The 24,489-nt window shown below is 39.0% G+C and overlaps 1 protein-coding gene across 4 annotated transcripts in view; it reads left to right on the top strand.

Moving 5' to 3' along the window:
* Positions 1-24,489, top strand: part of SYT9 (synaptotagmin 9) — an 83,145-nt gene that overhangs the window by 35,672 nt on the left and 22,984 nt on the right. For all 4 annotated transcript variants that reach the window (XM_065683195.1, XM_065683194.1, XM_065683193.1 and 1 more), the window contains exon 3: positions 2,733-3,279. In XM_065683195.1, coding sequence (XP_065539267.1) covers positions 2,733-3,279 — 547 coding nt within the window. The remainder of the gene's footprint in view (positions 1-2,732; positions 3,280-24,489) is intronic.

Raw genomic sequence — 24,489 nt, 5'->3', positions numbered from 1 at the left:
AATACTATCTCACTCTTCTATCAACTACTGTGTCATTTGTGCCTCTCCCTCAGAAGCTGGACAAGACAGAGCACTGTGTGTCTCTTAAAGCACCAGAAAAGCCTAGATTTAGCTTGTAAAGCATATTCATTTGCACTTAGCACTGTTGCTGAATACTCAGTGATATGCCCTCAAAAATTTTACAAGAGCCAAAGGAGAAAAGTAGGGCAAGATAATGCAGCATTTGGAAGTTAGAAATAGGATTAAAAATCATAGATTTTAGCCACAATCATGGCTGTGGGGGGAATAGTGACTGAACAAGAGTCAGTGGGGTTTCCCGGGCAACTGGAGAACCAGTACAGGAAGGAAGAGGAAAAAGAGGGTAAGTGTGTGTACAGGGGCAGGTGATGAGAGGATTGTGTTTCACACAGTAAGAAAAAGGATCAGCATTTGAAGAGACAGTAGATGTCTTGTGTCAAAGCAGATGTACTTCAGCTATAAAGGTACAGCACTAGCCATAATGCTCTTTACTAGCCTCCTTCCTGGACATGTATAAAAGCAAATTTAGCCAAGACTTGTGCCTGCAGGCACACCTGAACATGGGAATGGTGACAACAGCCAGTTCAGTAATTGCCAGTTGTCCAAAACATGTCTCAGAAAGAATTTGAGAAGTCGCCAGAACACTGTTAATGTTACGCAGTAAAAGATCCAGGTGCCCTTCCTCCTTAGATTAGCATAAGAATGACTTGGGCTTATACTGTGTTAGGAATCTATGGGGAGGTCAAAGCCGCAATTATGGGTACTGAAGCACGCATCCTGCCACACACAAGATTGAATTCCAGCTAAGGACTAATAGCCCACAAGTACAGTAAAGGACTAGTGCTGCTGTTTTCAGACTGCTGGGAAGTACACATGTAAGACTCATTAGCAACAGAAGATTCATATCTGACAACACCAAGAGCTCTCGTGTGTCTTTGATACTGTGAAAGTATTGTGTCAGATACAGACTTCCTCTGCTACAACAGGGCAGCAATTCTGATACTTAATCAAATGACAAATGCAGAGTATCACCACAGCATAGTCGTCTCACAAGGAGTAGCAGCAATCCCAATCTGTAAAAGAGCTTGCCTTAGCATCCTCAGTGCATGCACAATGTCTTCACTCCTGTCAGTCTCTGCAGACCTTGCTCCTGGCAGCTGTTCCCAGTCTGGCTCTCTCTAGCAGGTTTTTATTGCACTGGTTCTCTGCCCACAAGGGCATGACTTGTCCAAGTCCCACTCCTACCCTGTATCATTTGCTGATACAGGCTTTGCACTTTAGTCTTCTCTTTCATTGCCTGTTACTTTTGATCAAGTCTTCTCCAAAAGACTCTTTCACTGGTCAGGAGGGGCCCATCTTCCTTGCACTGCATCCTTTGTTCACCTTTGTCTCTGCTGCTTTCCTTCATACCTGAGTGGTTGTGGCTTTCGCCTGTGACCACAGAGATCTGGCACCAGCCCCACCACAATCCTTGCTAAGCTGTCTCTCCAGCCTTTCTCCCTTCATTTTATTCCTTCCACTTTGGTGAGGAGCATAAGAGTTGAATAATAAAAATATTTTTTTGTAACATAATAATATTTTATCCTGAAATGACTATTATATAGCTATAAAGTTACGTACTTATTATACAAGAAAAAAATAGGTTAGTATATAAGAAGCTGTTCCTGTTTTAAGCATGCATAAACACATATTCACAAGGAATGAATGAACAGTGATAGCAGAGGAACTATTGCTGATTATATTCAACATAAATAGCTTTGGACTAATCCTGTGCTAGCATTTTCCACATGCTCTTTATATGTACAACCACAGCTCATGGTACTCCAAGACTCTGGATGATTGCTGCATACGAATAGGAAAAAAGTGGAATCCAACTCATATAAGATTAGGATTTTACCTAATCCAGTTTTCACATCCCACTACCCCGGCAGGGTTTGCAAATTTGATTTCTGTTACTATCTCATGAAGTGGAAATTTCAATCACAGTAATTGAGTGACTCCAGGTAATAAATTTCACTGGACCGAAGCTAAAAGCAACTTTCCTCAGAGTAATGAAACTAAAGGCGCTTTTCAGCTAAAGTACCACAGAGTTTATTACATCAGGTATGAGAGAAAAAACAAAACAATTGTTGAGGAGGTCAACAAACCATTTCAGACCAGAACAGCCCACTTGTAAATGTAGTCATAGTCATTAACTAAGTAACTAAAATGCAGAGGTGTCAGGAAGTTTCCTCCTTTGTCCAGCTTTGCCTTAGAACCAGAAATCAGCAAGGTCAGCTGGCAAAATAGGCCATATCCTTCTCCCATTTACATAATGTAACTCATTTCATTGGCAATAATCCAAAGACCTCAGTTGAAAATGGTAAGTGATAAGAACATCTACAGTTCTTATATCACATTATACTTGCCAGTAAGGCAGATCCTTTGGATTTGCAATGGCTGTGAATTTGTCACTTTCTTCAGCCACATTTGGAGAGTACATACCACTAGGTTGAGACAGAGGAACAGAAAATTATGTGATATGAGCAGTCTAATGCTGAAGGTGAGCTCTCACAACTGTTGGGTATCATGCTTTATCGCTTTATGCAACTAAAAATCTGACCCCATTGTACATTACAAAAATATGTCAAATGAGAACAGTATCTTTAGTGTGTGTGCACAGATTCTCATCATATTCAACACAATCTGTTTCAATTCTTTCATTTCCCCTTAAGGCATAATTCAATACGAAGACAGCTCAACCTCTCCAACCCCGACTTCAACATCCAGCAGGTTCAGAAACAGGAGCAACTGACGGGGATTGGCCGCATTAAGCCAGAGCTGTATAAACAAAGATCAGTGGACACAGACGATGGCCGGAGGAGTAATAGCAAGGCATGTGGAAAACTGAACTTTATTCTGAAATATGATTGTGATTTAGAGCAGTTAATAGTGAAGATACACAAGGCCATCAACCTGCCAGCAAAGGACTTCTCTGGAACTTCAGATCCATATGTGAAGATATATCTGCTTCCTGATAGGAAAACAAAACACCAGACTAAAGTGCACAGAAAGACCCTAAATCCAGTATTTGATGAAGTTTTTTTATTTACGGTCCCATACAATGATTTGAATGCAAGGAAGCTCCATTTCTCTGTGTATGACTTTGACAGATTCTCCAGGCATGACTTGATTGGCCAAGTGGTAGTGGATAATTTTTTAGATTTGGCAGATTTTCCCAGGGAATGTAATATTTGGAAGGATATTGAATATGTCACCAATGTAAGTATTACAATTTTCTTTTTTGAATTTTTTTGTTTTTGATTTTATTTCCTTAATCTAATAGTAACTGAAATTGTCTGATACATTTGTGAAAGAAACTATCCTCTCTCTTTCTGAAGCTTTGACCTTAATCCAAGGAAATTGATGGTACATTTTCAGTCTTCATTTCTGATTCTTTGCGTATATTAAAGAATGTCTTATGTAGGAGATAGTGGATTTAGTCATTGCCCTGCTGATGAGATAGAAAAGCTGGACAATGTTTTCCATTTAATCATACTTAATCTAAAACTTACTTAAGGAAATACTGCTTCTCTTATTTTGCCTGTCTTTCTGTGTTTTGCATGATTCGCCACATAAATTACAGCATACTGATCAGCCAGAAGTGGAGATTCAAAATTCCTTATGTGGTGCTCTTCAGTCCTTCAGAACACTATATTCTCATAAAGCAAGATACCACCACTCTATAAACCGGGGAAATAGAGTTCAGACAGTACTGTTCCATGAAAGCAATGAAAAACACTGAAGTGGTTTAACTCTTTGTTTAGCATCTTTTTGTTACATAGGGGAACGGGAAACTTAGAAGTCCATATTTCTGCTATCCCAAAGTCTCTGTTATCAAATTCTGTGCAGGAATCCAATTAGTGATTAGGTACAAACCCACAAAAATTACTTTCTGGAAAAGAAAGAGCTTTCTTCTCAAAGCATGAGCCAACCTCCTTGTAATGGTCTTAGAAATTAATCACACTCATACTATGGAGATGAGACCTTCAATGAGAATGATACATTACAGAAATCCTCGAAGGTACTATTGCCAAAAGTCAGTAAATATTTCATTTGCTATGTCAAACTATACTCAAATGTAGTGCACATTTTAGAGTCAAATAAACCAAACATCATTAACAGTAAGATCAAAGTGTGAGTTTGTTAGACCTCAGTTCAGGAAAGCATTTAAGCATATGCTGAGCTGAGTGTAAGAAGCTGTTGAAAAGTAAAGGATGTTCTGAGCCAAATAACTTTCCTGTATTCAGACCCTCATCTTACAACCTCTATAGTCTGGTAGCATGCCTATATTACTGACCAAGTTGATTAAATCCATCTTTCTGTTTGGAATTTCTTTTTGAAAATTGATATTGTCCTTGTTTTAAGGTGACTTCTCAGTGTTCTTAGTCAGTGTTACATATATTCCTGTGTGAAATGTGCTGTGCACCCACTGCACAATCCTCTTGCACGCTAGGATGGAACTGCAGCAGCAGCAGCGCTAGCAGTTCCCTCAGTCAAGGTACAGGCAGGGTCATGGACACTCAGTGTCACAGGAGGATGAACCCTGCTTTTCTATGGAAAGTTGCTGCTCTTCAACTGCAAGGGAAAAGTAAGAAACTGACAGAGGAGGTGATAGTCATTCTAAGTGAAAGCCTGTCTTCATACAGCATTAAGTGTCCCAAGCTCAACTTCCCTTTAGTTTTAAAATCAGCTAAAAGTTGAATGCACATGCACACTGGAGTTAACTTTGATATGTACTAGGCCTTTTTCCATGCTTTAATTTAGGCAAGAGTGGTATTTTCTTTTTAATCACTTCCCCTTACAAAGTTCAGAAGCGATGCAGCATATAGTTTGTAATCAAATTTCCTGTAATCTCTGAAATGAAATTCAGGACTGAAGTAATTTATTAATTCTGATGAATATTAATTCCTGTGTGAAGTGTAACCCTGTTTATTCAAACAGAACACAGGACCTGCCATCTAGACTCATCACTGGGTTTTCAGCTAACAGAGACCTTTTCAAAGCAAATGATGCATAGTACTTAGGAGACACAATCCAATTTTGGGTAATGTGAGTTCTGAGATAAAAGTATCAGATAAATGAAAGTATGGAGTATTCCACTTACTAATTAACATTTTGAAAATTTCAAAGGTTAGAACTTACTCTATGAAGTTATGAGAAACCCTCCAAGCATCATTTAAGAAACCAAGTTTCAGCACTTTTTCCTGTCTGTGTAGCTTAGATATCTTGCAGACTGACAGCAAAAGCTGAACCCTACGGGCTACTCAGTGAAGCTGCTGAAGTGAAAACTCCTGTGGCTGCACTCTAAACCAGGCCAGCAGGCAATAGTAATGAACCTCTGAAACAAATTTCAGCAAAGTTTAGAGCACTGTTGGGCTGTTTATAATTGCAAACAGAAACTGTATCAACTGTACCAAGTGTTCGATAACTTTATATTTGAATGCCTTGTTTTAAATAGTATTTACAGAACAGGCCAACGGTGGGCAAACTTACCAAAGGAAATTCACTTGATGTAGATCAATGAAGAGTGCAGCACAGGAGGGATAAACCAAGGAAACACACTAGAAAAAGGGAAGGTTCATACAACTACACATGAGTTTGTCATGCTTCTGAAGAACACATTCGTTTTAATTCCTTGTGCATCTTATTACACTGCATAACCAGGAATCCCAGAGGGCTTTATTTTACATTCCCCATTTTATTATGTTCTAATCCAATTTGATACAGTAATATTAAAGAATATATTGAATCTTCCTTTGCCGAGCAAAATGGCCTACTTCAAGAGAGCACTGCTGATATGCCTGAAATGTCAGCTTTACTGCAAACAATGCTATTCAATTGTCCTGTTATGCCATATGTTTTCTTCTGTTTTCTAATAAGACTGAAAGATTTTTTTTTATCCAAAACCAAGAGTTTTGATTCTTTGGACTATAACATCTGCTACCATCCCAGAGTTTGAAATTATTGCATAACACAGACGAGTGTCAGCATAAAAACTTTCTACACACTCAAAAGCAATCTCCCCCAAACACAAATCTCTGATATAAAAATGATTGTTCTTCTAATCCCAGGTTGTCTGAGCATAAAATCTCTTTCCTGTAACACTGGCACTTTTTCCAAGCAGAAAAAAGCAGCAGTGGGCTGTTTAATGGAAGAAATAATTAAGTGGATCAACCTTAGATGAACATGAAATGAACTAGATAAGCTTTTTGTGTATTTACCAGACAGGTTACACTGGTTTCTGGCTCATCAAGGAAAAAGATATATGTCATTTTTAGGCTGGGTTCCAGTAGTTGCCATGTTTTGTTCAGTAGCTTCTAAAACATGTTCAGGGTTTGGGGTGTTGGGGTTTTTTTTGTTTCTGTAATGTTCATAGATTGATGGCATTTTTTGAAGAGGAAAAGAGTTGTTAATATTTCCTTGGTTGCCGTCTTTAAACTCAGATGGGATCAGGCAAAAATACATGGCTTGTCAGAAAATAAAACGTACTGTGGAAGACGGGTTGTTGTCAGATGGTCCTTTTCAGGTAAAGGAGAACTTTAAGAAGATGCTAGGTAGCCACTTGCTTAACTTGCTGTGCACCCAGAAAGGAAAATACTTTCTCAAGAATTGCTAAACACCAGCAGGCAGCTATAGAGAGAAGGATTTCTGGAAACTGGAAATCTAGTTCTGGTTCATACTGGCTGTTTGGATTCTCAAAATGCTTGTCATTTGCCACTTGCTAAGCAAGTGGTCTTTCTAGATGAGTATTTAAAAGTAGCCTCCACTTAGAGCAAGGTGATAATCAAAGTAAAGAACAATGCACATTTCTATTCTTACCTGGGCCAGCATTTTCAAAAATGGCTACTCATTTTAGGAGGCAAATTTGTTGCTTTGGTCTTACAGTATATACAGCTTTTGAAACTTATGCTGTCTTTTCACATATAGTTATACTTGAGATCTAGGCATGGTACAATGAAAACTGTTCTTTTTCTGAATGTCTAAACTTATAGATATGCTTTTTAAAAAAATCTCAATTTCATAACACCCCATTGGCACCATTTTCTCATCTCACCCTAAGGTTGTTCAGCCCAGACTAACCTGTTTTCGTGACTCTTTCAATTATATTCTAAAGGGATATTTATAACAGGATTTGCAGTGATTATGCACCTAGTAGTCCATAACTTGTAACTACCATATTGACTCCTACCATTTATCCTTATTTTGTGATTCCTTTGAGGCCCTTTGCTGTATCCGCCTCCTGTAAAGGTGTGAAGTAAATTGAAACTGATAAAGGTAAAATCAGTTGCTCAGATTCAAACCATGGTTTACTCTTTGTTTGCCAACAAATGGAAAGGACAACAGAAAGAAACGATTCAAAAGGTTACTTTGTTTTGAAGTACTTCTGCTTTTGTGTTTAGGTGAACATTCAAGAGTGCAGCATCCAGCCCCCAAATTAAGAGATAATATATGATTATATGATAATATATAGTCATTAAATATTATAATGTATTTCTCTTACAAAAAGAGAGTGAAAATATAGAAGGAAAATACTTTTGAGAGAAAGAGAGATTACAGAAAGACAATGCTGGGTAATACACATAGAATTTGAGAAGTAACATGTCACAGACTTTGGAGAATGTGTATGGTTTGCTGAATATCCAGAAGATAGTTATGGATAATTTAAAACTGTAAAGAGGCATAAGCTCTAAATCAAATTGTTTACTCTGACATTCAGAAAGAGCGAGCATGTGCTTGAAGTTGCAAAGCCAAGAGATTGATTTCGTCTGTTTTTAAGAACCTTCAAGCTCTTTTAGGGTATATGTAGTGGTCAGGAATACTATAGAGTGTCAGATCACGCTGAATTCCTTTCACACAGAACAAGGAAGAAAACCATATTTTCTTTTTTTTTTGTTACGAATGTAAGTTGCATGTTGGTATACAAGCTAGTGTTTTGACAAAGAATTAGAAAGTAGGATGGCTCTAAGTATTTGAAATTCTGCACTCTAGAAATGTTAATTGTTCACTGCTGTTATTATCGAGTTTGCCCAAGAAAGAAAGATTTGAGAATTTGTATTTTTAGGCATTTATGTTGTCTAACTGAGATGCAGCTGGAATCATAACATTACCAGAAGGAAGTTTCAAGTTCCCTGTTTCAGATATGTTAATGTCAACCACAGTATGTGTGGAAGAGAGACAAAAAGAGATTACATTATTTCAGTGGGTTGTTTATGGAAAGCATAATAAAAGTCTAAAATTCTGAAACCTGACCAAACCTACCAGATTTTTTGAGTTCATAACTAAAAAAAAAAACTAATAGTTCTCAAGGGTTGCATTGCTCTGGAGTATTCCTGCTAAGAGGCTGTGAGCTGTTTAATGTGTGCCAAATGCGCATGCATAGGTGCAGGTCATAATACTTAGGGCTTGTACCCTCAAAACTTCCTTCTTTGAAAGAAGTACTGTCCCTAATACATGGGCAGTGGAACAGATGTGGACAAAAAGGATGTCTTGCTCAAGACACGACATTACTAAATAGCAGAAATGAGACCGGATCCAGAATCTGTAGATTCCTGGCACCAGCTTTAATCAACTGTATGTAGCACAGCTTATGTTCTTTGACAGATACTGTAGCTGGCAGTAAGTCAACAAAGTCCACCTACTCTGATTTTAAAAAATGTTTAGCTTGTCAAGATGTTTTAGCTAGTATTTCTAAAATACCTCTTCTGGCAAGTTGCCGGGTGTGGAAGAGCAGTGGCATTAAGCAAGATCTCAGGAAAGCATTTGAAGTGTTTACAATGGTTATCAAAAATTCTTGAGTCAACAGTTTGAGAAGGAACAGAATCAAACCAAATCTGTCCCTTTATGAAGCAGATCCAAGCCATCCATGTTATGTGCCATATCTACTTTTTAGGACTATAGCAGTAAATGGGAAACACTAGTTGATTTTTTTTTTTTTTTTTTGTAATACAGAAATCAGATCCAGTATTAATCTGGTGTTCCATTATATAAAACAATTAGCCTTTGGCATCAGGGAGGCAATCAGTTGTTGATGTGGACAAGTACCTGTTTAGCTGATTTCCAAATACAAGTCTCTCTGGAAGAGATAGAATTGCAAACCTACGAGTCTTGCCCACATTAAAGCATGCCAAAAGCTTAAGGTGGAACAACAGTTATTTCATGGCTAGCCAAAGTAAGGCAGTAAACACAAGAGGTAAGGTTCACCTCACTGAAATTTTACATTTATTTAAAGAACCCCAAAACCAAAAACCAGAATCAAACCCAGGATTACCCAAAGTGGTACAAGAAGCATAACTGACTTCAGGGGGTAGATCAGTGGACATACATCTCCTAAGTCACGAAGGGCACTTTTTTTCACGATTTTTCCTGAATCTTCTTACTTAATCAAATGTACAGAAAAAATGAAAGTCCACTTATAATGAATCATTTCACAGCCAGAAGGTAATAAAAAGTCATAGATTTTTAATCCTTCAAATTTCTAAGGATCACCACAGTAAGGATGAAAAAGCAATTAATTAGCCTTCAGCATCAGTACGACAGGTACAGTGGTCATTGTACAGCTGCTGGTTTTCGTATGGTTTTTACATTATTTAATAACCACATATTTAAATGAGTTCATTTCAAAACAGGGATTTTCCTTTTTCTTTCTGTGTTTTCTTTTTTAATCTAATGATTTTGCTAATTACTTTGTAAGAGAAGATTTGTTAGAAATGACATGCATTTCAATGATGAGGAGAGCACTCAGCCTGCCTAACCAAAGGGCAGACACCACTATGTACAATTTATATAGGGTAAAGATAAAATATTGATGTGTTTTCAGAAAATTTAAAGACAGCACATGCCTACTTATGTTTGGAGCAACTGTGAAAATGGTATTCAACAAAACTGGGAAGGGTCTGAAGTAAAAAGGGGTCAAATGCCTTGAAGACATATGGTATGGGAGGGAGCTAAGCTGGTCCCAGTCAGTGGTACAAGCACTCCAAGCTTGGCTCTGAAACCAATGGAGGCTATTCAGTGCAAGTGATTACCCAACAGCCTTGTAGCTCTACAGGCATGCATGGTCAGAACCAGGATGAATCTTGTAATATCATGAAGCCTCAGCTAACGTTTATTGGGGGTTTGGGGACTAGTTTAAGAAAATGCTAATTCAGAGAATTGTGTATATGTGTATGTACCACTGGAAGTTTGCAGAACCCGGGAGTATGGCCATCAGAATTTACAAGTGAGCTTTTTCAGTCTGGATATTTCTCTACAAAAAGCATACAAATAAACCAACAAAAGAGGCAAATTCAAAACTAAAGCAGACAAAAAAACTCCAAACAAACATTTAGCAGAAACATTTCAGTTAAAGAATAAAAAGTTGGGTTTTTTTTTTTTTTAAGTCAGGATTTTGAGAAATTTCAAAATAAGGTGTTTTGAGTTCTCATTTGAGATTTTCTTCTACTGCAATATTTTAAAACATTTTGAAGGTTGAAATAGGAACAAAATGTCTTGTTTTCTATCACAGCAAAATGTTTCAAGTCAAGTGAGGCATATTGTGTTTCTAAATGGACATAGCTCAAAATTCCTTCTGAAATTAAAAGTCTGGTTTCTACACTGATTCTTCCCCTGCCCATCATATTCTTGAGCTCTCTCTTTCGGCTTTGTATCATACTTGTTTCCCTGGGGCAACAACCCCAGAACAGCAATAGTGTACAGAGGATATTTTCATCTATGCATTAGCCTCATGCTAAAAATTGTTAGATCCAATCCTAAATTCATATTTTTCTATATGTAGAATCCGTAAGTATCCCTGTTCTACACGTTCTTCTTCTCCTTTCTTTTCACTCTCCTCTGCTAATTCTTGTTCTCAAGAAACCTCTCTCTAACCAAGGCTCTCAGGGGTAGCCTTCAGTGAAATAGCTCACAATAACATGCACACTGCACGTAAAATGAAGCCAAAATGTGATCCTGGTCAGCCAAGCCTGTGCCTCAGTTATACCATCCAGAATTGTTTAGTGGGAGCTGCAAACACACCAAAAAAATTGCTCTAGCATTTTACAATTCATAGGCAGCAAATTCTTCCAGCTGAGCAAAGAGCACTCGCACAGCGTTAAGGCTAAAATAGATGTATTAAGGCAATCTTGGCTGTAACCATTCTGCACATAATTCAAGATTCCACTGTGCCACAGCCTTTTTTCTAAAGAGTTACATAACTTTCAATTTAAACATGTATCTAGCCAGCCAAGGAAAAAAATCACTTCAAACATGCATTTAATTATTGAACAGTTTGAGGAATGCTTACTTTGTCTTTTTTTTTCCTATCAGAGGTCATAGAAAGCATTTTGAGAGCTTGTGCATTCATCCAAATTTCTGAAAAATCCTACTCTTTAAATTTAATTTTAATATTTGAAGCCAAACTTGAAAGCATTCTTCCCTCTGAACATACTGTGCTTATGTGAAAAGCCTCAAGCCATTTTTAGTCTTTAATCCCCACAAGATATCACAGCCATCAGGCTTCTTTCTCCACCAAACAGTATTTCAGAGTTTTACAGTTTTCCTCTGTGTGCAGTCTGTTTACCCAGTTCTCATGTTATTTTCCGTGGTCTTATATTTAACCAGTAAGTGGGCTTTTTTGTTATTGTGCATTGTTTACTTAGGGCTTAACTGTAACTGTGCTCCAAATTCTTACCAATACACAGTGGATATTTCTTCAGGGGATAGCCTACCTACTTGGGAAGCACCATACTTGACATGCTGGCATCCCAGCACAGCCCAAAATATGTAATTTCTGGGGTACAGTCTTGACTTCACCATTTCTAGTACACCTGTGTCCCAGGTAAATAAGTAGAAAAGGAAATGCCACTATAAACAGGCTCTTCTCATTAAAGATTTCTTTCCCCATTCAGACTCTTGTTAGAGGATGTAACCTGTCTTATATTTAACCATTCAGGATTACAGGATCTTTCCAGAGTCCTGTTGGAGAGGACAAAACATTGTCTGTACAGGGGGAAGGAATTACTGAATCATAACTGTAGTGATTCAGAGGCATGGGTTTTGTGCTTACAGGCTAAATTCTAGTGCTTGTTGAAATTAAGATTAGATTATACCATTTGCTAAATAATCACACTCTTCAGACCTCCCCACTGCCTTTGTGGCAGGGAAACATGGTAAGTTGCAGCTAATGTTTGAGCTGACTGGTCCCCACAATATGGCCTGTATATGTATCTGTAGCTTTTCTAGTGTTTCTCCTAGTCTAGGAGACTTTTAGCAGCAAATTACTTAGTTTGAAAGAAATAAAAGATTAAACAACTGAATGGACATAAATGAGAGTCAAAACTTTAATAAAAGATACACACTACATTTTGCTAAGATATGATCAAGTACACTTCCAGATACTGTAGAGGCCCTAATTGTCCCTGGGAGGCCTCAGAGATGTACATGGCAGCTTTTATGTCTTCACTCCCCAGCCTTTCACAGCATTAGGGCCACTTTTGACCCTCTGTAGAGAACCTTGCTCAGATTATTGAAGAAGATACATAGCTATGCTCTTCATTCTTTCACTTTGTAAAAGGTCACTTGGCAGACAAACTGTCTGAGGGAAGAAGGACAGAAAAGCATCACTCTTCCATGGTGAGCTGTTTTTCTGAGAGCAGAGCCAAAGGAACTGGCAAAACTGACTAAAAGGTTTTCATCAAGATTTATTAGTCCCAAGTTTACTACCTTTTTACATCAGAGATCTTAATTTTAACTTATTATTTAACTGAATTTTTCCTCTAATTTCGTCTAATGATTAATCATTCAGGAAGATGTATCTGTATCAGAAGCAATATATAAAGTATGTTTCCTGGAAAAATAGGCCACTACCACATCCCTCTGTGCTTGCCTGGGTAGGATTAAACAACAAACACATGCAAACCTTTAAATTCTGCACGAGTCCTCACAAGCATGGACAGACAATTTGCAATGCACACTCAAATTCTAGAATTATGGGTATGATGACTTCCATAGTTAGTCTCACTAAAGTCACTGGAAGTATTCACAAGGTAAATGAAGCATACAGTTGTTAGCAGTGTCTGAGCCTTCCTATGGCTCCCTAGCAGAGAATTAGAATGAGTATTTCACACCATGTACTTTGGTGAAGTGACAGGCTTAAACGACGAGACTCCATTAGCAATGTCTGTGGTATTGTGACATTTGAGATGTGTGTAGCTACATGTTTCTGGCACTTCATTGCTTGATTAAACACCTTGCTCTATTTACTCAAGAAAACAGTAGTTACAAGCTACAGCTTACCTTAGTGAAAGCTTAATCATTCACTACTCCTTTCAGCAGACAAACTCAAAATTAAAGCTACATACACCATCTGGAAGAAGATTTCTGACTAGTGATAACATCTTGCTTGTGATGGGCAGGGAAGCAGAAAACAACTGACAGCTGGAGGGTTTCACAGTTGATTATATGAACTATTGGGATGAAATTCCCCACTCAGATTCTTGGGCCAAATCTGGCATCTTAGAAATAAGAGTTTATTGCAACATCAGAAAACATAACCTTGCTTGCCAAGTAACCGAGTACTAACAGCCACAGTGCAAGTGGCTGAAATCCACAACTTCTCCTAACTCCTAACATTTGCTCTTCTGTTTCCTGCAGTAAAGTTATTTTAAAAGGAGTGGTGAATATCATCCAAAGTCTAATATTTTCTAGTCAAATAGAAACTGGTACCCAAACACTATGAAAGTTAACACAGAGGACTAAAAGAACAATTCCCCATACTGTATTTCATAGAATCATAGAAGTTAGGGTTGGAAAGGACCTCAAGATCATCTAGTTCCAACCCCCCTGCCATAGGCAGGGACACCTCACACTAAACCATCCCACACAAGGCTTCATTGGTATATTTGTTTTCAGAACTCATAGAAATCTTTATGTGTTTTCTTTTTAAATGCATGTTGGGGTTTTAAAAATACTTTTAAAAGCCAGCTGTGTTTTAATTAACCATCTGATCTACATTATGAGAACTTTTGAACAACCCCAGCAATAAAATAAATATGTATGCAGTAAAGGGAGACAAATGTGTACACCAAAAAAGATAGGAAGAAAACAGCAGACTTTGGTTTTGAGCCCCCTGAGAGTTCTTTATGATCATCAGGAAGAAAGGAATCACTTTAAAAAATGAAAACCTTTCACTGTCTCTACTCCACTGAGCACAGAATCTTACAGTAAATGCTAATCGAACAATAAACTTCACTCTACTGGGACCACAACGTTTTATGCAGGTAGAAATTAGTAGTACTCAGGATGAGATCTTGACTCTACTGTAAAGTCAGGCAAAGAATTCCCACCAAAGCTCAGACTTCATGCATATCCTCTTGCTATAGTTTGAAAATACTCTTGTAAACAGTACGAATAACTTGAGATATACAACCAAAAATTCACTACGACAACAGAACAAGCAAATGACCATCCTTTTATTCCTGTCTGCAAAATAAATAAATAGCAGTGACCCTCTCAATAAAGATTTTAGTCTTCTCCTCACCGAAAATTTGATGGCTAAAATATGAGTGAGTTATCAAATTTGGTCCTGGAGAAAGCAGATAAAAATTTCTCAGAAATTGCCTGAGTTCTACATCCACATCTTCAGCTTTTGACTTGGGCAGCAGTCATAATAGAAAGAAACCAGAATAGGTTATTTTCCCTCAAGGTTTCTGCTTGAGTCCCCCTAACCCATTTCTCTCAGTAGCTCAGCAGTGTTTCTCATTTGCCAGCTCCTTTTCCAAATCCTTCACTTAATATAATACACGGAGTGGCAGCTTTCTTGGGAAAGCTATGAGGAAAATTTAATTTAATGCAAAGCTTTTATTATAAAACAATGTATAAAAAGCTTTTAATCCTACCTATAACTGTAATACTTTGTTCATAAAAATATCCGTATTTTCAAAAGCACACAAGTAGATAATAGCATTAGATTTTCATTCTCTTCACCTCCATCCAGTCACTCTCTTGTTCATCTCAAAAATAATTTCTGTCAGGAAAACTTCCGGAGCTAAAGTGGCACAGTTCTTTCCAGACAGCTTTGCTCCAGAAGTCAGGATGGTCAGAGATAACTACATTAAATTCTTTCAGAATTTTGTTTCCTTCAAAAAAATTGAAGTCAGGCCCTTTTAAGGGTCAAACAGTACCCAAAATCATTGGTCATTCTCGAAGTAACAAAGAGTTCTAAAGTGAACTCACCACTTAGGACAAATCAACACAACAGCTCTGATTTCCCTTCAACTGTCAAATTATTTAAATTACAAGCAACTAAACCAAAATTTGGAGAATGCATCTAAGTGACTGCAAAATGCTGTTTACTAAATCACTCACAGACTTTTTAGAAATGTACTTAATAACACTAGTTATCCTGAAAAGAAATAGAACCAGGTTATAGTCTGGGCAGCTCACTGGACTATACCTCACACAAATGCATGTGATGCCATTGGAAAGGCAATAAAACAATCCACAGAAAAAGATCATTTTCCTCTCTAGGTACTTTTCACATGTAGCATGTGTAAAGTAAAACAAGTCAGAAGACAAGTATTCTAAGAGGAAGAAGTGCTGTTGGCTCACTTTTATGGACTTAAAGCACTAAAGCACTTCTATATTTAGTGCTCCCTTCATCTCACATCTTACACTCCCCCCTGTGCATTCTTCAAGAGAGAAAACATGCTCACCAAAGTAGTCCTGAAATTGCCTGCGGTACACGTCTAAATATAATAGGGAGGCACAAGCATATTTGATAGAGAACAAGTATTACAGAAAAAGAACTGTTATCACACTCTGCACAATCATATCTTCCCCTGCTCACACTGTGGGCACCTGGATGGTGCACTTGATTTAATTTCTAAAATGGATTTGTTCCTTCCCCTTCCTTCAGCATCCTCACAATCTTCAGTTTCACTTTAAAACTCTTTTTTCTATACAGCTCCTAAGTACATGTAGTAGTGTATTGATAAACTGCCTAGCAGCTTCAAGATTAAAATTATTTGCAAGGTAGGTGAACAATCCACAGCAACAACATAAATTCTCCTTCACCAAATTCACTTAACCTAAGTGTCCTAATGGCAACAGTCCAGAACTGTCTGTGAAGAAAAGAGAGTAGCTGGATTTGCATGAGCTTTGGGACAGCATCAGCAATTGAGATACTGAGAAACACTGAAATGTTCTTGGCATCACCTAAAAGAAGTGGTAAAAGTAATCCCTCGTTGCTAGATCACCACGGATTCCACAGCACTGATTCAGGAAGGCTTGCCCTGAGAGGTTTTGATACCAGCAGACTGTCAGCATGCTTGACAGTCAGCAAATTTTACAGTCTGTTATGAAATTGTCAGTAGCATCTCTGGGAGGAAACACAGGAGCCTACCTTCTTGCCCATGTCCCATCCCACACCCCAAGAATAGAGCCACCAAACCACCAACTTCTCTCCTGATTCAAATATGAAATTTTCTCTGTAGCATGGTTTAAGAAATAAAGGATGAAAGCAGTGCTCTTTTTTATGCTTCCGGAATGATGCTGTCTTGTTATCATTAATTCTATTGTCATTCTCATTCTTCTTTCCTTCCTCTATTTTTTGAATTTCTTTTGTATTTGAAAACCAGAGAGTTTCTAAGGCTTAAAATGAGACAATTAAAAAAAATAAAATGAAACAGTATCAAAGATTTAGGGGTTTTGTCTATTTTGGCACATTTAATACATGTGTTTTATAGGATTAGCCTTAGCATCCATGATTATATTCTTCCATTTATCTTGCAATTAAAATGGAATCGCTGTGCAAGGACAATCAAAGCAGTACAACTGCGCACTTTTTCACCCAATCTATTAGCAGAATATTGCTAGCAGTGAAGTAGTCTCTTTACCTTGATTGCTTTGCTTTGAAATGTGCAGGGATTTTCATTCCATATGATCCATTTAAATGAATTAAAAAGAAGTAAATGAAACTTCTGTGGAAATTGCTTTTCTGTTGTTAAAAGTAGGTAATATTATAGAGAAGCGTTACTAGTAAAATCCAAGTTGTGAAATTTAGTTGTATTTTCAGCCTAACAGAAGTTACATGGAATGCTCTCAGACATCTTTTTGAGCCATAATGATCCCTTTTAACCACTTTTCTTATATTGGAAATTTCTGTGAATGGTGCATTTGAGTCTGATAAGGCACCAGCTTCACTGTTTATACAGGTTACCTCACAAGCCAACTTTTTGTATTTAGTTGCACCACTAAATAGTAACCAAGTCCATTTCAAAGGTAACAGGATTTCAACATCAGGAAGAGCACACCAAAGATTTCATTGAATTTGGATTTGATATCCAGATATCAGATGAATTTTTAAAGGATTATACAGAGCTTGAATTAATGGCAATACACTGTTCACTGATAGTTATTTTAATGTCTGTGAAAGGAGCCCATTATGTTCAAGTGGTCAAAATCTACAGCCAAAATGCTTTTTTGCTGCCTGTTTATGATGAACAAAGCACATGCGCTTCTCCAGCTTCTGCATTCATTACACTGGAGCCCTGAGCAGAATGAAGCCCTCCTGGCCTTCCCAGGGCATGTACCCAGATATGTTTATAGCAGACCACTGTATCTTCTCTACTGAAATTAGACCAGAGATGGAATTACACAGCAGATGAGAAAATACAACAGGAGACGTCTGTTTTAAAATAAATAAAAAAAAAAAAAGAAAAAAAGAAAGATATCTCAAAGAACAGTTCTGGAAGGGCAAGAAAGACATGGTACTGCAGCTCAGAGTTTGACAGTAGCTTTATGTTTTTCAAGCACATTATATTTAGACTGTTCTCTTTTTCATAGCAGCTTCTTCGAAAACAAAATCGTAGAACAAAGTTTTACTTAGGCTAAAAGTAGATTCAAATTTATGAAAATAGCCTTTCTTTGTTATCTGTCTTGCATACAACCTGTGCTAAGCCTGAGTAGCAAGGAAGTCAGTACAGAACAGCTAATGTAAGTATCGTGAATGTGCCCACAAAACACTATAGGTGCTTACACAGACAGAAAAGAAAATGTTTGGTTGGTTGGTTTTCCCTGATACTGTGATTCTCTCCATCTTTTTTCAGCACTACTCACATACTTAGTTTCTCTCCCTTTCAGAATGATGTGCTCAGAATGCATGATACAAAAGATAGCTGCTTTACACAACACAAAATGCCTGCACCGATTATGACATTCAGTGCTAAGAAAGGGTGAGGAACTGTTCACATGGTGCAAAGCTTTAGTATCATCTCATTTCAGCAGCATGTCTATATTAGCATTTTTAATACAGAATGGCCAGTCTGCGAGCCGTTATCTGTAATGAAGACTGTGTCAGCAGGGCACAAGGGCTGGCTGCTCCATGCATCAGGAGCATGGGGGGGCCCCACTGCTGCTGGGCAGGACCTCGCTAGCCAGCTGCCATCCCCCTGCCCCAGCCAGGTGAACTGGGGACAGCCTTTGGCATCAGTCAGCTCCCTGGGGATGGGCCAAGCCAGGTCGAGATGTTTGCCCACAGATGGACCCAGCTCAGCGAGACCCATGGCCAGGCAGGGCAAGACTGTGGGGAGCTGGAGACCAGCATCCTACCATGTCACTGGGGCAAGGTCCAACAGCCCCAGACAGGGCTGAAATGGGAATCTTTTGGGGAAATGGCGCAATTGGTAGGGTGAGCATAAAGTCCTGTGGGGCAGTCAGGGCCAGTAAGGCCTGTTAGGGCCCTCAGGGCCCTGGCGTCCTGATTTATTGCTTTCAGTTTTGGTACCTGAACAGATAATTGAGTGGTGTTAGAAGATGGAGTATCTTTTGATATTTTAGTGGAGCTGGAAGTGCAGGTGCAGCCATTATAACTCAAGGTAGAGTGAAAGGCCAGTCCATTAATTGCCGTACAGATTTAGTTTAAAGTGACATTTTAATTTTAACACACTAGGAAGAAAATACTAACAGGCAAGGTATTTTGGATTAAAATATTTTGATCAGTTAACTTATTTTTAAAACCAGTTTTCTCCCTTGCAATTTTCCTTGAATGTATTTGAGATTTTCATTATTAGTGGGATATTGAAATAATTGACCCTTACTTTCAACTTAGAATAGAAGCAAGAGGTAACTGTCAAATAATTCATGGTAGCAATAATTTTGTGCATTAGAATGGATTTGCTGCTTCATTCTTTTCAACCTTGCATTTGCCTAGAAGTAGTGAATACTTAACATGTAATTTAGCCTTTCTTGTTACAACGAGCTATCATTTAACATTGAAACCATAAGGGTTTATTTTCTCATTGCTTTCCATCTGCACGATGTTTATTCATCAAGAGTTTCCTTTACAGTGAGCAGGTTGGCCCACCCACATTAGCCTGTATGGTAAGGTATGGTGCACTACAGTGCCATTAACCTCCATTTTCCTTGGGTTTTTTCAGTCTCAGTATTTCAGCAAAAATTGAGGTCTAATCCAAATCAGTTACAGCCTGCTGACAAATTACTGGGCTGGAGACCTGTAAAGAGTGGTGTCCCTCAGGGATCGGTGTTGGGACCGAACTGTTCACCATCTTTGTCGCTGACATGGACAGTGGGACTGAGTGCACCCTCAGCAAGTTTGCTGATGACCCCAAGCTGTGTGGTTCGGTTGATATGCTGGAGGGGAGGAATACCATCCAGAGGGACCTTGAGACGCTTGTGAGGTGGGCTGATGCCAACCTTATGAAGTTCAACCATGCCAAGTGCAAGGTCCTACACCTGGGTCGGAGCAATCCCAGGCACAGCTACAGGTTGGACAGAGAAGAGATTCAGAGCGGCCCTGCAGAGAAGGACTTGGGGGTGCTGGTCGATGAGAAAATGAGCATGAGCCAGCTTCAGTGTGCACTCACAGCCCAGAAAGCCAACCGTATCCTGGGCTGCATCAAAAGGAGCGTGACCAGCAGGTCAAAGGAGGTGATCCTGCCCCTCTACTCTGCTCTTGTGAGACCTCACCTGGAGTATTGTGTGCAGTTCTGGTGTCCTCAGCATAAAAAGGACATGGAACTGCTGGAACAAGTCCAGAGGAGGGCCATGAGGATGATCAGGGGACTGGAGCACCTCCCATATGAAGACAGGCTGAGAAAGTTGGGGCTGTTTAGTCTGGAGAAGAGAAGGCTGCATGGAGACATCATAGCAGTCTTCCAGTATCTGAAAGGTAGCCTATAGGGATGCTGGGGATGGACTCTTCATCAGGGACTGTAGTGATAGGACAAGGGGTAACGGGTTCGAACTTAAACAGGGGAAGTTTAGATTGGGTATAAGGAAGAAATTCTTTCCTGTTAGGGTGGTGAGGCACTGGAATGGGTTGCACAGGGAAGTTGTGAATACTCCATCCCTGGCAGTGTTCAAGGCCAGGTTTGACAAAGCCTTGGGTGGGATGGTTTAGTGTGAGGTGTCCCTGCCCATGGCAGGGGGGTTGGAACTAGATGATCTTAAGGTCCTTTCCAACCCTAACTATTCTGATTCTATGATTCTATGACATGTCAGATACTGATGGACATTCATTAAAAGATTTGGTTCTCATTTTTGGAAACTGCTGCCTATTTTTCCTGGTTTCACCATTGGATTGTCTTGTGAAACTGCCCTCTGTGAGGCATCCCCTGTCTGCCTGACCTACTTGTCCTTCCATTTTTACCATCTTCACCTAACATCAAAACTCATGTTTCCCAGCGAAGCTCTCCCTTACATTTCCTTTTGAGAAAACTGTTGCTCTCCAATTTATTTATTCATATAGAGATCGATTTCTATTTAACTGCTGTTCCCAAGCTTGTCAACATTTCTAAAGTACCGCTGCCTTCTCTGCAGAGGTTTGACTTAGCTCTGTGCTCCAGTACTCTCCTTTAAAACTTTAGCATTTTGAAATCAAACGCACCCTCAAGAGACTTCCCTTTCAAAAGAAATTTTAAGCCCAGTACCAAAAGTGGCAACCTGTAAACACTGACAAGGTAGGATACACTGAAGTGGGATATACTAGAAGATAAGGAGCAGCAAATCTGCCCAAGCACCTCGCTTGTAAACTCACATCTTACACGTTATGACATTTTCATTTATAAATAATAGATCAGGAAGATGAAATTATTTTCTCTAGCTCTCAAGCATTCCCTGCCCTCCACACGTGCACCTTCTGTCCCCAGGTAACAATCAACATGATAAAAGGCAGCCTGCAATGCCTGGAAGAGTCAAAGCAGACTTTTCTGTATTATTACATCTATACTGAACTTCGTGTTACGTAGAAAGCAACAAGTCACAGAAGACTTGCAAAAAGCAGTAACAAATCAAGAAAACAAAACAGTTTTCAGAGGAACAGTTTAACTTGCAAGAAGAAACTTAAACCTTAATTAATTTCTTTCTCTGACCAATAATGCCATCTAGCAAGCCTTCAGAAACAACTCTATGCACACTCTTTCCTTTTCTCAATAATTGAAGTTACTACAGATGTTTTATTTTCAGAATACCTCTTTTCTGATTTTCCCGTTAAATAAATTTCTGACACAGCCATGCATACATAAACAGGACAAGTACTCCAACTTTTCCAATCACATTTCTACTGTTTTTCATTAGCTTGATTCAGACTGTCTCCACAGTTCATCAGTTTAGTTTGAACAAATGAAGAATCATAGAATCATAGAGTCATAGAATAGTTAGGGTTGGAAAGGACCTCAAGATCATCTAGTTCCAGCCCCCTGCTATGGGCAGGGACACCTCACACTAAACCATCTCACCCAAGGCTTCATCCAACCTGGCCTTGAACACTGCCAGGGATGGAGCACTCACAACCTCCCTGCGCAACCCATTCCAGTGTCTCACCACCCTAACAGGAAAGAATTTCCTCCTTATATCCAATCTAAACTTCCCCTGTTTAAGTTTTAACCCGTTACCCCTTGTCCTGTCACCACAGTCCCTGACGAAGAGTCCCTCCCCAGCATCCCTATAGGCCCTCTTCAGGTACTGGAAGGCTGCTATGAGGTCTCCATGCAGCCTTCTTTTCTCCAAGGCTGAACAGCCCCAACTTTCTCAGCCTGTCTTCATACAGGAGGTGCACCAGTCCCCTGATCATCCTCATGGCCCTCCTCTGGACTTGTTCCAGCAGTTCCATGTCCTTTTTATGCTGAGGACACCAGAACTGCACACAATACTCCAGGTGAGGTCTCACAAGAGCAGAGTAGAGGGGCAGGATCACCTCCTTTGACCTGCTGGTGACGCTCCTTTTGATGCAACCCAGGATACGGTTGGCTTTCTGAGCTGTGAGCACACACTGAAGCCGGCTCATGTTCATTTTCTCATCGACCAGCACCCCCAAGTCCTTCTCTGCAGGGCTGCTCTGAATCTCTGAATCTCTTCTGAGCTGAGACATTAACTCAATCTCAATAGCTGTGGGATAATTCATTAGATTCACTCTTAGGCCCAGATTCAGCAAAGTACTTTAGATGTTGGGAATTGAAAATGTATGTAAAGGATTCAAAGCCAGTAAAATCCATAGGATTTCAGCATAGGTTTAAAAATAAGTATGTATATGCAGTTTATGGAATGGAGGCTTTTTTAAAGTGAGGCTCTTATTACAGAATAATTTATCAATAAAGACTTAAATGACTTGATTGACTGAGGACAATCACTGCCATCCTATTTACAGGATATAAATTATGACAACACAGATGCTGGGATTTTAGAGAGATAGGTACATTGACTGCCTGACCAGAAAAGGCCTCTGTCCTTGACTTACTAAGGGCATTGTGGCAAGAGCAAGTTATGCGTATGTTCTTCTCAAAAACGTTAACTGGATTTGTTCTTAAATACATAAAGGTAAAAGGCTTATCCTTTGACTCCAGCCATCACATTCTAATATATCGTGACTAACTGACACAACACAAAGTCATGTCTGGAGGACCCTCCTTATGTGTACTGCAGTGATCTGCCTTAAAGCAGTCATGACACAAGGATGATGGAAACAGGAGAGAAAAAAAAATCCATATCAAAAGATCTTCAGGCTCTGAAGTGGAGATAGGGGATATGCTACCTGCTGAGTGCTTTACTTTTGATCCTGTTTTATATAGAAATTGCCAAGATACTGGGCAAAACTGTGAGCAAGGTAAAATGAGAAAATAAACTCCCTGAGCTCATACTGGCTCTCTACAACTCAGTCTGAAGGAAGGATTCATACTTCTTTCAGCCCTTACAAAGTTGTGGTATTCAGATTTGGTCTGTCAGGCGAGATTTCTGACTGACCATAAGGTGCTTCAGAATTCCTCAGAGATAAGGTAATAGAAACTCTGTTGTGGTATTACCTTAGCATTACTAATATAAATTCTAATAGAGAAAAATCAAGCCACATAGTTAAGCATCAAAGTTAATCTTCACTGTCAAGAGGGCTTTTTTTTTTTAATTGCAACACACAACATCTGTTTGCTGGGTGGCCTAAGTGCTTTCTTCCTCCCCTGCAAGGGTTTTTTTGTTTAGATTCTTTAGCTGCTTAGTCATGCAAGAACCCTCCAGCTCCCTGGCATTTTTATCAATGTGTAGTAGTAAATGCTGTAACACAGACAAGCCCATGGAGTGAGTACTAGGGATTCAGATGTTCATTTTCTTATCCTGCCTTTTTTGTGCATCCCGCCAGACTAGCTTCTCTATATATACACTTTGTACAGTTGTGTAGGCATAATAGTTGATAACCAGTCTGTGACTTGACATGAAAATTATATTGTATACCCAAAGCAGTATAAAATCCAGAATGAATTATATGCAAATACTTCCGCTTTCTTGTATTCCTTCACTGAGGGAAACCAAGCTTCAGAATTTTTTTAATGTTCTTTCCTAGGAAGTGAAATCAGACTCATTTTTGTATACCTAGGTCTAAAAGCTTCTTTACTTACTTGCTTTCGTTTTTTAAGGAAAACATGAATAAAGACAGACAACAAAATGCAAAGAATTGAATCACTCTGAGAAAAATAATATAATTTGCAAATTAACTTAAAACATGAAGTGTAGCCTGACATTGATGTATTGAAAGAATAATTGTGAAGGACCATTCCCTTTTTTCCGCAAACTTTACTTAATCATATCTCTGTAGATATATTTTGATTGAGGCATTAATATTTATCTACTTCACTAGAGTTTATTTATAGAATCATAGAATAGTTGGGGTTGGAAAGGACCTTAAGATCATCTAGTTCCAACCCACTGCCATGGGCAGGGACATCTCACACTAAAGGTGTGAGGGTTGACACACATGACACACCATGTCACCCAAGGCTCTGTCCAACCTGGCCTTGAACACCACCAGGGATGGAGCCTTCACAACTTCCCTGGGCAACCCATTCCAGTGCCTCACCACTCTTACAGTAAAGAACTTCTTCCTTATATCCAATCTAAACTTCCCCTGTTTAAATTTTAACCCATTACTCTTTGTCCTATTACTACAGTCCC

Source organism: Lathamus discolor, chromosome 6 (assembly GCF_037157495.1).
Source record: "Lathamus discolor isolate bLatDis1 chromosome 6, bLatDis1.hap1, whole genome shotgun sequence".
In the NCBI taxonomy this organism is placed as follows: Eukaryota; Metazoa; Chordata; class Aves; order Psittaciformes; family Psittacidae; genus Lathamus; species Lathamus discolor.
This window is presented reverse-complemented; position numbering and strand designations above follow the sequence as displayed.